This window comes from Octopus sinensis, linkage group LG1, assembly GCF_006345805.1.
Source record: "Octopus sinensis linkage group LG1, ASM634580v1, whole genome shotgun sequence".
In the NCBI taxonomy this organism is placed as follows: domain Eukaryota; kingdom Metazoa; phylum Mollusca; class Cephalopoda; order Octopoda; family Octopodidae; genus Octopus; species Octopus sinensis.
Window position 1 is genome coordinate 100,666,726 of NC_042997.1, and position 16,066 is coordinate 100,682,791.

General features: G+C 36.6%; 1 protein-coding gene across 1 annotated transcript in view; it reads left to right on the top strand.

Moving 5' to 3' along the window:
- The first annotated feature begins 2,254 nt into the window (after nt 1-2,254).
- The window catches only part of LOC115218646 (multidrug resistance protein 2-like), a 98,739-nt gene continuing 84,927 nt past the window's right edge, over nt 2,255-16,066 (top strand). The window contains exons 1-2 of the mRNA XM_036503341.1: nt 2,255-2,453; nt 15,693-15,772. Of these exons, the coding sequence (XP_036359234.1) occupies nt 2,420-2,453; nt 15,693-15,772 (114 nt within the window). The 5' untranslated portion in view covers nt 2,255-2,419. The remainder of the gene's footprint in view (nt 2,454-15,692; nt 15,773-16,066) is intronic.

Genomic DNA, 16,066 nt, shown 5'->3' on the forward strand with positions numbered 1-16,066 from the left:
TATATGTTGCTACGAAAGAAGCCATAAAAAATATCTCGGACGATATTTAACGATTCCGCGAATACGCAGTGGTTTCTGTGAACAATTATTCGTTGTGCGAATAATAGGGACCACGAATGCCGAACCGCGAATAAGCAGGTGTACACTGTATTTGGAGTCAGTGCAAGTGCAGATGGATATGTTTTGTTCTATGTATGTGTTCTCATGCATAAGTTACAAGCCTAGACATGCTCCTATAATTAAATGATAAACTTCTGGAAAATTTTAGAGATTTTTACAGTTCCAGTAATGGCTTGGATCTGTAGTCTTCGAATCAGTTTTCTCCTTTTTGGTTTTGAGAAGCATAACTTTCCAAGACTGGTACTGAGGTAGTGTGTCAATAATTAGAGGTATAAACCTGAACTTGTAATTTGGGTAGAGCAACTGTGGAATATTCAATAGTTCAGCGTAGGTATTCTCTTTTTCTCTGATCTTTAGCTTTATGTTAACATCTGCCCGGCAGCTGATTTCCACAACTGTACACAGTTTCTCTTCTCTATCCCAAATCACTAATGACAGGTCTATTATGTTTACATTCTATTGAGGTCTTCACTGGGACATTCCAGCAGTACTCCTTATTATGAGTGGCTATGGTCTCTACCATACTGTAGATTCTCTTTTCTTTGGCTTTGGGGGTTATCCTTCTGATGGATCTCATTATACAGTGTCTTAGCCACAACATCATATCTCATCAGTTGATAATACTGCGACGACATTTTCGGACAACTGCTTATGATGTGGGTGATATCTTCGGTGATAACTCCACTAAATCTGCATCGGTTATCATATTTTGGTGTGTTTCCTGCGTCTCTGTTCCTCTTGTGCGTCAGGTATTTGCTTGATATTTCCTGTTCCTGGATTGCAAACGCATAGCCTTCCGAGTTAGTGTTAGCAATCCGGTTGTTGGTTCATGACAGACTGCTTTGATTACCAATGTTACCATCATTCCGGAGCTTTCTGCTAACATATCCATGCATGCTCTTCCGCTGATATATGCTCATCCTTTCATCTGATGATACTTTGCGGTTGAGTCGTGCGGCATCTTTGGGCATGTATTCAAGGTTATCAGACAAAGAATGATGTTCAAAGAGCTGCTTTCAAAGCCTCATGATGTTATCTGCTTCGTGTATGCAAACTTGGTCAAGGGATGCACTTTGACACTTGGTTGAGAAAAGATGTTGCGGAAGGGATATATGACACTCAAAGGTAATCTAGATCGATATCAAGATTATGCCCCTTGTTTCCATTTTAGGTAAAGCCGGTCAACATCGCTGTTGTTGTGGAAATTATGTGTGCTTGTTAGTATCTTCTGGGTTTTCACATCAATGCCACGGATCTCATCACGTTTCCAATCAAGTGGCCTAAATGTTGGCACTGTAAACACTATGTATGTATGTATGTATGTATGTATGTATGTATGTATGTATGTATGTATGTATGTATGTATGTATGTATGTATGTATGTATGTATGTATCATTGTTCATTATTGCTGATGCTGCTGTGAGTCTTAATTGAATGGCTGGCTGTAGCCTTAAAAAGCAAATAAAAGTCACATTCGATCACAGCACCAACAGCAGTTAAGCTTCGTGCAATGGCCATACTCGATAACGAGGGGCAGCCATCATCATCATCATCATGTATGTATGTATGTATGTATGTATGTATGTATGTATGTATGTATGTATGTATGTATGTAAGCACACAGAGACAGACCTCACTACCGGAGGTTGTTGGCAGTAAATTACATTAAAAATTTTATAGTGCTAATTCAATTTGTTTTGTATAGAAACAAAAGAATGAAACAGGTAGTCTCACTGCTGTTACAAATGAATAATATAGTTAATTATATATCCGTTTTCAAAAGTACATACACACTCTCTTTCCCTTTCACAGTCTCTCTTTGACACACACAGACACTACGCGCGTTGCACACGCACGCACACACCATATGTACACAAACACACAAATATGTGTGTGTGTATATATGTATGTGTGTGTGTGTATACATATATACGCATATGAATACACACACACATACAATGTATGTATACATATGATTATATAAACACACAAACACCATTCTGTTTAGTTTGTGTACTAATGTATAATTATCAAATATAGAAAAAAAATCGATTCGTTTTTGTAATAAAAGTATGCTAATGAAAAGAGAATCTTTTAATTATATCTATGTGTATTTCTAATAAGTATAGTAAATAGAAATATAAAATATACTAATAAACAGTATTTACACTGTGGACGAACTAACTGGAAACGATAGAAGCTAATACATTGAAATATAATACAAGAAAACAGAAAAGGGATAAGTATAAACTTGCATAGCTTTCCACTTACACATACACAGGAAAGGTAAATTTAACGATGGCTGGAAACTCTAAAAATCCATTCGCTGAAGGTACATTTTGAAATCTTGAAAAATTTGATTTTATTCTTTTATTTATTTACTTCTTTGTTCGTTTTAGTCATTGCTAGTGCACTGCCTTGACGAGTTTTTTGTCAATCATATCGGCATTACTTGTAAGTCCTGTTGTTCTGCCGGTTCTAATTTTATAGAACCGTTAAGTTTCGAGGACATAAACAAGCCAACGCCGGTGGTCAAGTACACACACACACACACTGATACGCACGCACGCACGCGCACACGCACGCACGCACGCGCACACGCACGCACACACATACACACACACATGCACGCACACGCACACATGCACATGCACAATATAAGCAATCGTAAATTTGACGTAGTTTCTATTTTTTCTCCTCTAGTTACTTTGACTTCAGTTTTGATGATCAGTAAAACCCGAAACGTTATATTCTCTTCTAGTTCTTCCATTTGAAATGTTTATTTTCACTGTACCCATTCTGTGTTATTGCTGCGCTTAATTTTTGTACCCTTACCCTTATTCTACCACCACATGTTTTATTTATATGTGTCCCCTCTTTATCTCATAACCTTCCTCTGTTTTACTTGTATGTGTGAGTGTGTGTGTGTGTGTGGTTAGTTAATTTTAATTTTGGCTCAGAAAGCAAAAAATTTTGGCTCAGAAAGCAAAAAATTTTGGCTCAAAAAGCAAAAAAGCAAGTGGTTGGGTGGGTGCGTATAATATAATATTATATTATATATATACATGTGTGTGTGTGTGTGTGGTTCAGGGATTCTCAACCATTTTTTTATCTATGGACTCCTCTGATTATTATTTTATTCTGGTGGACTCCCATAGTTATTGGATGTTTAAAAACTAGTTTTATAGAAACTTCTTCCAAAATTCTTGTTTCGCTTTTCACACATTAATTTTTGTAGATTGAACAATGTAAAATGTTGGAGAAAGCAACCTATCTGTTTCTTGCAATACATACCATACATCTAAATCAAAATTTTTTTCTGGGTCCCTTAAAATACTATTGTGGATGCCCAGTTTACTATTTCGTTATGTGAACCCACCCTGAAATCTTATATGGACCCTCAAGGGCCATATGCACTCCAGTTGAGAACCACTGATATAGATCAAAGACAGAAAATGGAATTAGCGAGATTCTTTATTATATAAAATATGAAATACTAGATGTTAATATCTCTTATATTAGAAGCTTCCATCAGACTCCGTATCTATTTTCAAATGATGTGTGCTAGGGTGATGGTGCTATAGCATTTACTGGGTTGAAATGGGGCACATCTTTGGCTTTTTAGATTCCACCGTCGTCGTCGTTGTCATCAGAAGCAGCAGTGGCATATGCTGCTGGGTGCAGGGCACATCTAAAGTTGTTTGCGCTCAGGACACACACTCTCTTTGTAATTGCTCAGTATAAGAATTGAGCTCGTGAAATCCTCTTGTAATTTTTATTTTACTTTCTCGATTAAGATTGCTATGAAGAAAGACTTGCAGGCCTTCTTTTATAAGTGCCAAACCTTTAACCATATTTTTTGCAGTCATCTGAAGTGAAGTTGATGGGTCTTCTATGTTCTCCTCTTGCTCTGCAATCGCTTTCGTTGTAACGTCTTCAGCTTTTCGACCCAGTTTTTTTTTCTATTAGACCAAATAACTTAACCATGTGATTTTCCATGACCTCTCTAAACCTGAAGGCACATGTTAGAGCGTAGTTAGAGCGTAGGGATCACTAGTTAGAGCGTAAGGATCACAACCATGAGGTTGCGAGTTCTATTCTCGGACTGTGCTCTGTGTTGTGCAAGATACTTTATTTTACGTTGCTCCAGTTAGAACCCCAAAAGATAAAGGCAATTCCGATGGACTGTAATCACTACTTAATTTGGACTGGGAGCGTGCGTTAAGGTCTGGGGTTTGGCGAAAGTGTTTTGTTAAGGAAATGAGATGAGTACAAGGGAATGCTTGGAAATAGGGACTTTAGGAATCAATAAAAAGCTCCTATTATTTATTTGTGCGTGTATATAGTGAATGTATGCATATATATGTGTATGTACTGTATATATATATATGTGTGTGTGTGTGTGTGTGTGTGTATGTGTGTGTAATCATGTGTATATCTATCTATCTATCTATAAATATATATGTTACACACATACACATATGCCATATTGGTTTCAAATTTTGGCACAAGGCCAGCAAGTTCAGTGGACGGGGTAAGTCGATGACATTAATTCCAGTGCTCAACTGGTTCTTATTTTAGCGACTCCGAAAGGATGAAAGGCAAAGTTGACCTCGGCAGAACTGGAACTCAGATTGTAAAGATGGACGAAATGCTACTAAGTATTTTGCCCGGCGTGTTAACGATTGTGCCAGCTCCCAACCCTAAACATATATGTTATATTGTAAACATAACTATATTCAAATCTAATCTTTCTTATTAGTTTTTTTTGTATTTTCGTGTATGGTCATTGCAATTAGTTTGGAACTATAAAATTTTAAAGCCCATTTTTATCAATGTTTTAAGACCATCTCAGTATTGTCACTGGGATATAGAGCTGTGTTGGATTCTATACTGCCTCTTTTATTGTTTACCTGGGAAAGATAGTGATGAAAGATGGAAATCCCCTCCTGGTGGAAAACCCCACGAGAAGTCTCAAGGCTTCCATGAAAATTAGAAGAAAGATCTCCAATGATTATATCCTGCCAGTAATGATTTACGTCAGTGAAATACGGGCTTTCAACTCTACCTAATTGTAAATCAACGGAAAATAGAACAAATCATTCTCAGCATCAAATTGCAGAACAAGAAAACCAACACCTGGATTCGACAACACATGAAAGGTCAATGATATCATTAGAACTATCAAGAAGTATAGATGGGCTGGCTACATCGCACGACTAAAGGACAACAGATAGACAATCAGAGTGACAGAATGGACACCAAGACAATAGATAAGCTCAAGAGGCCGACCAAAGACAAGATGGTGAGATGATCCCACCTGCTATCTGGGACCTACATGGCCATGAATAACTAGCAACAGAGAGCGCTAGGAGGAGTTCAGGGAGGGGGTTTCTCTTTCAGGTGTGATGAAGTTCTGGTTGAGATTTTTTTGTTTATGTACTCTTTACTACCAGAATTTAACAGCAGGTCAAATTCTGACGGTAAAGACAGCAAACAAACAGGTCAAATTCGTAAAGACATATTACTTTAACGGTCAAAATACGTGCATTTTTTCTATGCTGTTTGTGTTAATTTTAGGTTTATGTTGCGATTATCATCTATTTTTGTGGAGTGTTAAATATAGTATAGATGTATTTTCTAGTTAGAGAAAATTAGTAAAAACTACACAAAAACAACCCTTCACTTATTACCTTCTGTAGATAGACTACTTAAACTTCTTTCTCTTCTATTATTCTTTCAACGGTTATTAACCCACCTCTTCTTTCTGTTCTTTCCCAATATAATAGTCCACATTTGATTAGAGTTGTATGCTTTTGTGCATTGTCAGTTGCTTTCTTTTCTTTCTATAGATATCCTGCAATTCGTCTTTTTTCCACTTAATGATTCCTGCTTTCCATACCTTAGAATATTACTGCTCTCATGCTGACTGTCTGTGTGATATTTACCACTCAAGTAATACTTTAACATCTTCATTCTGCGAAGATATTCTTTATTGAGGACTTTCTTCATTTCTAGACTTTTGATTTTATCACTTTCCAATATTCTAAGATGTTTATATGCTTCTTCTACATTTAAGGATCTTATATTCTCACTATCGAGTAGATTTATTTCAGTAATTTTATGATTTTTCCACGCTTCATTTCTATCATAGCACATTTCTCGATTCCAAATGTCATCTCAATGTCACTGCTAAGCATTCTGTTAGTTTGCATTAAAGAATCCAGTTGATTCTTGTCATTACCATTTATCATAAGTCTTTAAATCATCTATAAACAGGAGATGATTAACTTTTCCCTATTATTTTTCCATGTATGCCTTTTTTTTTCAGCATTGTTTAGAATAATCGATAAAGGAAACTGTGTTATCTCTAACTAGATATGAGAGACCATCCCTTTGAACGATTATTTTTCTAATCTATAATTCTTTCCTACCCTGTTGTTGAAACTGCTCTCCAGTGTTGCGTTTCTTTTTCTTGCAGATATTAAAATTCTTGAACTCTTGATCAGCTCTAGGTAATGCTTGATCCATGAATGTGAGACTAGGTCATATACCTTTCTATAATCATTTCACACTTTTCATAAATATGACATTCTCTCTCTGTAATTCCTCAAGATCATCTTATCAATCATTAGTTGGTGGTTTATTATCTTACCCAATTTTCGACAGTTTTTCACCAGGCATTAATTGTTTTCAATATAAATCTTAATATATCTCTTCTGCAATTATTCCTGTCACTAGTTTCCACGTAAGTGGTAGTCGTAATTTGTTGGTAATTTGAAGCAACATCAACTTTCAATGTCTATAGTGACACCCCACACGACATGCCCTTATTTAGTGGTTTCGTAGAGACTCGTAAACTCTTTCAGTCATCTGGTTAAGTCGCTTTTCACTTTCTGACAATTTTCAGTGACTTCCAAATAGTTGATTTTGTGATAGTACCTCAACATTTCCAATGTAATTTTCTACTCGCTTCATTCACAGTAATTTATTATTGTAATTTGCATTCCCACCCCAATTTCTCCCCCAAAATAGTTTTGCTTTCTTTAACATTTGGTATCATGTTACCATTTCTCTCAAAAATATCAAATAAACACTTCTCGTTTGGCTATTTCTTCCTTTGTACTGTCTAATTAATTGGCAGCTTTTGCCTTTATTCTCTGCTTTATCTCTTCAAATGTCCCAATTCTCTCTTATTTCTGATGTGATACATTTCCTTTAATCTATCTTTCGCTTCTTCTATCCTTAATCTACCTTGCTCCCACTGGTTCACCTTCTATCTTTGCCAAGGCTGCTAATCTTCATTTACGATCACATTTCTATCAAGGTACGTGCTGATCCTTCGCTTGTTCTTTCTTTGTCTCCACACATGTCTGCACCTGCAGTTGCATCCGCTAAGATCAATGTGTTGTTATCTCTAATGTTTTCACAGATAACCTTATCAACCACACTGCTCACTCCTGACATTCCTTAATCTTGGTTCTGTACAATATTCTCAAATTAACAGATTCTGAGACCTCTGGCTCCTTCAGCTTCTGTCTCAGTTTAAAAGGATCTCTAATACATTGTCATTAAGGCTCTTATCATCAAATTTTCTTTTCTCCCGAATGCTCTTGGAAGCCCTTGCTTCAATTGTTAGACTTGTATTCTCTAGGTTAGCTACGATAGTTTCATTCATCTGATTGCCCGAAGAGTTATCACCACCAATCTTACTTTGGTCTGTTGTAGTTCTTGTAATTTTTGGTTGATGTTTCTCTGTATTTCTTCAATTTCTAAATCAGAATTGTATTTCCCACAATTGATACTTAGCCTAAAAGCTGTTGTTCTGTGACAGATTAAATACTCAAATTTCATTCCAAATGCACAGCATTCTTTCCTGTAATCTTTGCTTCTTTCGCTGAATTCAATACTCCTACGACAAGGTGAGAGAGGTGTGACGAAAATATTCTGAGTGTGAATGAAAAAATTTCAACAATAACATCAACCACGGATGGAAGTGCTATGTGATGAAATGAAGCAACCACCACCACCACCACCATCACCACCATCACCACCGCCACGATGATGACAACGACATCAACAACGATAATAAATAGTAAAATGTGAAGAAGCAGCGAGCGTATTTAAAAACTAGGCAGTACCGTCGGGTACAAAAAGAAATAATTACAATGGACTGCATTCCAATGTTACTGTGTTGATTTTTTTGTCTTAGAATCCTTTGCGTATTGCAGCAGTAAAAATATGGCAACTTGTTCTGTTTTTGTGCTGCAGAACACCAACTGCACAAGAAACCTCCCCTAAAGACTCCAGTCTCATTCACACTGTTGTCGTTCCGATTTATGCAGAACCTACACTAAGACACAGATAGTGATTTCAAGGTTACACTACCAAATTATCAAGATATCATCTCTGTGAAGGTTGCCATCTATGGCTAAAAACACCCTCCTTTCAAGTGACAGAGATAGCCCGACTGGCATCAGAATTTATATTTCCCGCTCATTGAGCGTCGGATCAATCTTTTCATTGAGACACCATCTTTAGATAAGCTGTTGACATAGACCTAAACCGGTCTATCCACTTTTAGCTGAGGCAGGTTATACTGCGCTGGTTGCCACACAAGGGCTTTATACTTATTTCTTTACTACCCACAAGGGGCTAAACATAGAGTGGACAAACGGATTAAGTCGATTATATCGACCCCAGTACGTAACTGGTACTTAATTTATCGACCCCGAAAGGACGAAAAGCAAAGTCCACCTCGGCAGAATTTGAACTCAGAACGTAGCGGCAGACGAAATACCTATTTCTTTACTACCCACAAGGGGCAAAACACAGAGAGGACAAACAAGGACAGACAAACGGATTAAGTCGATTATATCGACCCCAGTACGTAACTGGTACTTAATTTATCGACCCTGAAAGGATGAAAAGCAAAGTCCACCTCGGCAGAATTTGAACTCAGAACGTAGCGGCAGACGAAATACCTATTTCTTTACTACCCACAAGGGGCTAAACACAGAGAGGACAAACAAGGACAGACAAACGGATTAAGTTGATTACATCGACCCCAGTGCGTAACTGGTACTTAATTTATCGACCCCGAAAGGATGAAAAGCAAAGTCGACCTCGGCGGAATTTGAACTCACAACGTAATGCAGACGAAATACCGCTAAGCATTTCGCCCGGCGTGCTAACGTTTCTGCCAGCTCGCCGCCTCCAATGGCTTTATACCTCGCAGTTCAATACACTCTTGAACCTGATTTGGTAGTTCTAGTCGTAGCCTTCGCCAGCCTGTGATTGACATGAACCTGGCTAAATAGAAAAGGAATGGAGACAAGGAGACTTCTTGAAATATTCCGATTCTCATGGGGATGGGTTTCGTTTTATATTTCCCTCTTTTGTCTGTATCACCAAAATTGTTTGCCCTTTGCTCATGACATGTTTTATATGTCTTCTCATTACTCGTGACACTTTACTCATGGCAAGCGTTTCCAGGATCTAAGTGTGGAGAATACTGTGAAAAATGAATCCATGCTATTCTTAGATTCTTTTCTCATTTGTATTCTTTGGGTATGACTTCGCTGAGTATATTAGCTACACACACACACACACACACACACACACACACACACACACACACACACACACACACACACACACACACACACACACACACACACACACACTTCGCTGCTTTAAAATCATCATTTTAAGAGTTTCTTGATACCTATTGTCTTACTTTAGGCGTTTAGCTCTCATTTAAGTATTTATCTAATGCTTAGGGAAAATGTTATAACATTTTTCCTAGTATCTTCTTTCCTTTCAGTGTGTGTGTGTGTGTGTGTGTGTTTGTGTGCGTATGTTTAGTCTAATGTCTGTGTTTGGTGTAATTCTATTGTCTATATCCAAGGTAGTATTAATGATTTTTAAAATTTTTGTTCTTCAATAGTGCTCTTTTTCTAAATCCAATTTCATGCCAAATTAGCAGCATATATAACAGAATTTCTAGTTGTTTGTCAACTGTAGTACAAAACTTAATGTCATTCATAAAAAAACCCCAAAAAACGATGCTTCATTTCATCGCATAGCACTTCCGTCCGTATGTAGTCAGGTTTTACATAATGGTTATATATTTTACTGCCAGACAGAGAAAAAGTAAAAGGATTTTGTCTATAAACTGCTTGGATAATGTGAATGAGTAGAAGTTTTCAACTGCCTATGTTGCATATGCCAAACTCTATCGTATATGTATTTAGTAGGCGGAATGTTTTTCACGTATAATACGTTCTGTAGCATATCTGATATCCTCACTGTTTGAGAGACACAATAAGAATGATCTCGTTTGAGATTACAACCATCTTTGGCTAGTTTGACCCTGTTGTGTCCACTGCTCTGATTGGTTGGCATTTGGCGCGGTTCGTCTCTCGACTTATTTCGCGCCAGAGTGTAAAGCCAACCAGTCATGACCTTCGGATAAGATGCCCTTCTTTGATATATCATTGAGAACAATAGATTTAGTTGGTGGTCTTGTTATCTCTATTCTAGCTTTTAGTGAAGTAGAAGAGGTTTGAAAGGGTCAATGATGAAGACATTATTTCGGCCTAGCTAAAGGCATCTGGAAAATGTAAAACTGCTGTCAGAGAAAAACCATTGTTCCACCGTGGGAAAATTTCTGTTGCAGTGTTAATTCAAATTTGGCTATGGTGGATCGAATCCACTTTATGCATGCAAGATCCACTACAAATATATTGTCTGCTTCTTTTATGCTATTAAAATAGTTTCTTGGATCTTTTCTGTTCGACTTCATTTTTTGAAATTTTAAAATAAAATGAAATTTGTTCTAAAAAAGTTTTAGGAAAATGTTACAGAAGTTAAAGTTTGATAATTTTTACCCAATGGGAAAACAAGATTTGGAAGCTGGTATTTTGTGCGTAATGACAACATTCCGACGACAAAACATTCAACGACGGAAGTTTTAATAAGTTTTAATGAATAAAATTACGTGAAATATTTGAACAGGCGTATAATGCGAAAAATCTCCACGCCCCAAAGAAACTGAACGGGATAGTTAAATTACGAAAATACAAACTTAACGTTAAATTACAAAAAGATACACGCTCCCCCCCCCAAACAAACTGTAGTTGTCCAGTCCATTTAAATATATTTTGTTGCGAGAACACGAAATTACGATGAAACAAACTGTAATTCAGTTCATGTAACGATTGAACTGCTGGAAAAGACAACCAAATCCCCTCCCAAACAACGTCATAAATGAAGAAGGATATACATATTATGGTAGTCCTTGATAACTCTAAAACTATGGAGCGTTCAGTACTAGAATGCTCCTTTTGATCCTAGGTCTGCCCGAGCAACCGCATTGTCTTCTATTTCTCCATCGTATACGAAGGTTACATGAGTTGGCAACATATGGGTCAGCAGACCACACAACAATTTGGCTTGTTACTATGGAAACAGATACCAATATGTCTGGTTAAAATTACCCAAAATTTGCAAATTTTAAAAGCTACTAACTTTTTATTTATTGATTTAAGGCAAAAATTAATTTCATTTCTATAATTAGCATACAAAACTACATCAATACACCAAATTTGAAATTAATTGGAACAAAATTGAAGGAATTGAAATGTGAACATTAAATTACGAAAAAAAAAAAACGAAACAAAAAACAAACGTAACTTTAAATTGCAAAAGGAAAATTACAAGCAAGCAAACACCCCCCACTGAAAAAAAAAACAAACAAGAAAATAACCCAAACAAACTATGGCTGTTCAATCCATGTAAACAATACAAAACGAAATTGAAAGAATTGAAAGCCAAACAGAAAAGATCTAGTTTCTTTTCTTCCTATACCTTTATTTCTTCGATTTGTGCATAGAAATTCCCCATCCCATCATACTTGCTTTGTTACTAGTAATTATTATTATTACTATATCTTATAAGGCCGCGAGCTGGTAGAATTGTTAGCACACCGGACAAAATACTTAGCGGTACTTCGTCCGCCTTTACGTTCCGAGTCTAAATTTCGTGGAGGGCGACTTTGCCTTTCATCCCTTTCGGGGTCGATAAATTAAGTAACAGTTAATCACTGTGATCGATGTAGTCAACTAGTCCCTTCCCCCAAAATTCTAGACCTTGTGCTTATAGCAGAAAGGATAATTTTTGTCTTATCTTTAATACTCTAAAATAAACATTCTTCAGTAACATTTCCTATTGAGATCATTTGGAACCAAACTGGAAGTATGTAGCTGACCATGTATTTCTTTCGGATGAAAGTATTCAAGCCAAACAATTTCATATTATAGCAAATAAATATTCTGTGGGATTCCTTTGGCAAAAAAGTTTAGCCACACAATTCAGTTTTCGTGCTTATTCTCACTTATGGTGATCAATGTTGCCTTATGGCCGACAGAGTAAGATCGAAATTACAAGCGGCCGAAATTGGATTCCTCCAAAGGATCTTTGGAGTAACGCTAGATGCGCATTTCTGCCTCGTTGGGTATTGTGAGTAGCATGTACTCATAACCAACTGTATGCTAAGATGAAATCTATCATCACCGATATAAGGAAAGAGGAAATGAACGATCATTGGTGTTGCGAATAGCTGCCCGATCGAATAAAAATCTGTACATTCTCACTAGCCACCAAGTCGGGCGAAATGCTAGCGGAACCTCTCTATCTTGACGTTCTGAGTTCAAATTCCGCCGTGGTCGACTTGCCTTTGTGGTGAGTTCTGTATAACTTCTGGATGATGTGGAAGTCAGGGACTTCCGATTCATCCCTTATATAAAGCGTGGTTGCAAAGTATGCTCATGTAATTATATGTTAACGCAGTAATAAATGTTATGACTTATTATGAACGTCTCACAAGTTCTTATTTTTCTTGTCGCATGCATCACTACACCTTTCATCCTTTCGGGGTCGATAAATTAAGTACCAGTTGCGTATTGGGGTCGATCTAATCGACTGGCCCCTTCCCCCAAAATTTCGGGCTTTGTGTCTAGAGTAGAAAAGATTCTCATAAGCCACTGCTGAAAATTTTGGTTTGCCTCCGATATATTTTGTTTCAAACACTGCACGTTCATAAAATATATCCCCGGATGAATACCACTGCAAATTTGCTTTCCACGATGTATTTACATTTACTATGATACACATATATCTATTTTAATCCAGTATTACTTCAGTTGCGCACAACGATTTTTTATTCAATTAGATGACTATTCGCAACACCAGTGATTATCCATTCACCGTTTTCCTATATCAGCGGCGACAGATTTCGTCTTAACATGTGGTTGGCTGTGAGTATATATGTATGTATGTATGTATGTATGTATGTATGTATGCATGTATGTATGTATGTATGTATCTATGTATGTGTGTGTGTATGTATGTATGTATGTATGTATGTATGTATGTATGTACGTACGTACGTACGTACGTACGTATGTATGTATGTATGTATGCATGTCTCTCTCTTTAATATATATATATATATAAAATAAGAAAACAAAGAAGGAAAATGCATACACTTTACATAGTTTTAATATAATTTTTAATATATCGACCGGTTCCGCTTTCGCTATTCATGACATTAAAATTTAATTATTTAGATACGTATTTTCTTAAGGAGAAAGTTTTTGGTCCATGTTGTGTGAGATATTTTTGAGTGAATGATACAAACAGTAGAAAAACTAAGGAGAGGTAATTGGTTATCGTTATTATTGTGGACAGGGGAGATAACTGTTCAGCTTACGGGAGGGGCGTGGAAATATATATATATATACACAAAAATTTGAAAACTAGTTTAGTGATATACTCGAGTATATGTAAAAAGATCAAAGTTGGTTATGCGTGTATATTTAGACGCGTTCTGTATTTTTCGATGAAAAAAGCTTATTTAGACGTTCTTATGGAGAAATTGTATCTTTACTCTGGTAGAAGGGGAAGATTGTGAAGTTTGATTTAGTGTTACCTGCACATTTCTCTATGTGTTCACTTAGAAGAATTTGTCTGTATTGCGGGAACCGGATCTGCTCTTTATGTAGAATGGTTCTCTATTTCAAAGTCATACTTGTCTGTCCAATATAGTGTTGTCTACACCCCGAGCAGGTTATTTCATAAATTAGGTTCTCAGAGGCACAAGTGAAACTGGTTTTAATTGTGAACCTCTCGCCTTGTTTGAAAAGGAAATCCGAGCCTTCAAGTAGGTTGGAGCATGTTCCACAGTTTGGGCGTCCGCATTTTTTAACCATTGGTTTCGTGGTTGTTTTGTAAAGATTCGCATTTGTTACAAGTCTCTTTAGTGATTTATGTTGCTTTTTGCATTTGATTAGTTTATGCGTTTTCAGGATATATATATATATATATATATATATATATATATATAGGTATATGTATATAATTTTATTCTTTTACTTGTTTCAATTAGTTGACACCAGCCATCCTGAGGCACCACTTTGAAAGGTTTAATTGAATAAATAGATCCCAGTACTTATTCTTTTAAAGATTAGTACTTATTCTATCGGTTCCTTATGCACACACACACACACACACACACACACACACACACACACACACACATACACACACACACACACACACACACACACAATAATATATATGCCAAACTTTCGTACAGTTACTGTCCATCAAATTTACTCACAAGGCATTGGTAGGTCCGGGGCTATAGAAGAAGACTCTTGCCCAAGGTGCAGCGCAAGGGGACTGAACTCGAAATCACATGGTTGCAAATCCAACTTCTTCACGACACTATATTTACATACGCATACGCGCGCGCACATAAACACACGCGCACACATACATACGAAAATACACACACGCACACGCAAATACACAGATCCACACACACACAAATCCACACACACACAAATCCACACACACACTCACACACACATACACAAATACACACACACAAATACACATACACACACACACACATGCACGCACGCACGAACTCACACATATAAGCTTATTCATCTTTGTTATGTTTCAATTATATTATTTACGTAGGATTATAAATGCGTTCTACCTTTTTTTTATGTCTTAGTGTCTCGTGTCTCGTATGCTGACGATAAGATTGGGCAATTGCTGTGCTAAGGACATCTATTGAGGCAGAAATAATTACCCAACAGCTGTCTGTCTTCAGACAAGTAGACCACCTTTTCCTGAATAGCACGGCCAGTTTGGAGAATTTTTGATTCTTAAGATAATCTCGCTTTCTCATTTGGAGTTGGTACTAATTGCTTTCAAGGAATTGGTCTACCTATTTTGAAAGCAGAGATAATTTCAATGAATTAAAAATTTATCTTGTATGTTATATAATATATCCTTATTCGCCTCTATTATATATGTACTCACACACACACACACAGACGCACGCACATACACACATGTATGTATTGAGTATTGCTTAAATATTGTATTGCTTAAATATAGCCAATTAGTTGATTGGGATACTTTTACGTGTTGTATATGATTAGAATATTTTTGAAATCCTAAACAAAATTTAAGGAAAGAAACATGTTTTCAGATATGAAGGAAGCAGAAGACAAAAGTGGCGAAACTGAAAATGAAACCAAGAAGCCGGATAAAGTATCAATCTTTCAATTGGTAAGTAGATAATGATTAAAAATATTCCTGTAAAAAAACTATAAACTAACATCTAATTTGTGTGAAGAGACTAAACAATAAATGAAAAGAAAAAAATCAACTAAATATTGACGCATATACAAACACACACACGTTTAGTATTGACTGTTGGAAAAAAGAGTACTCAGCACCATAGTAGAGATTAATGATAAATTTTATCTTGGTCGAGTCAGTTTCTTGCCTCTCTGAGTTTCGCCTGTGAATGCTCAGGCTTTTCAAGGAAGTTAAAACCTCCTGTACCGGCAAAGGTGCTAA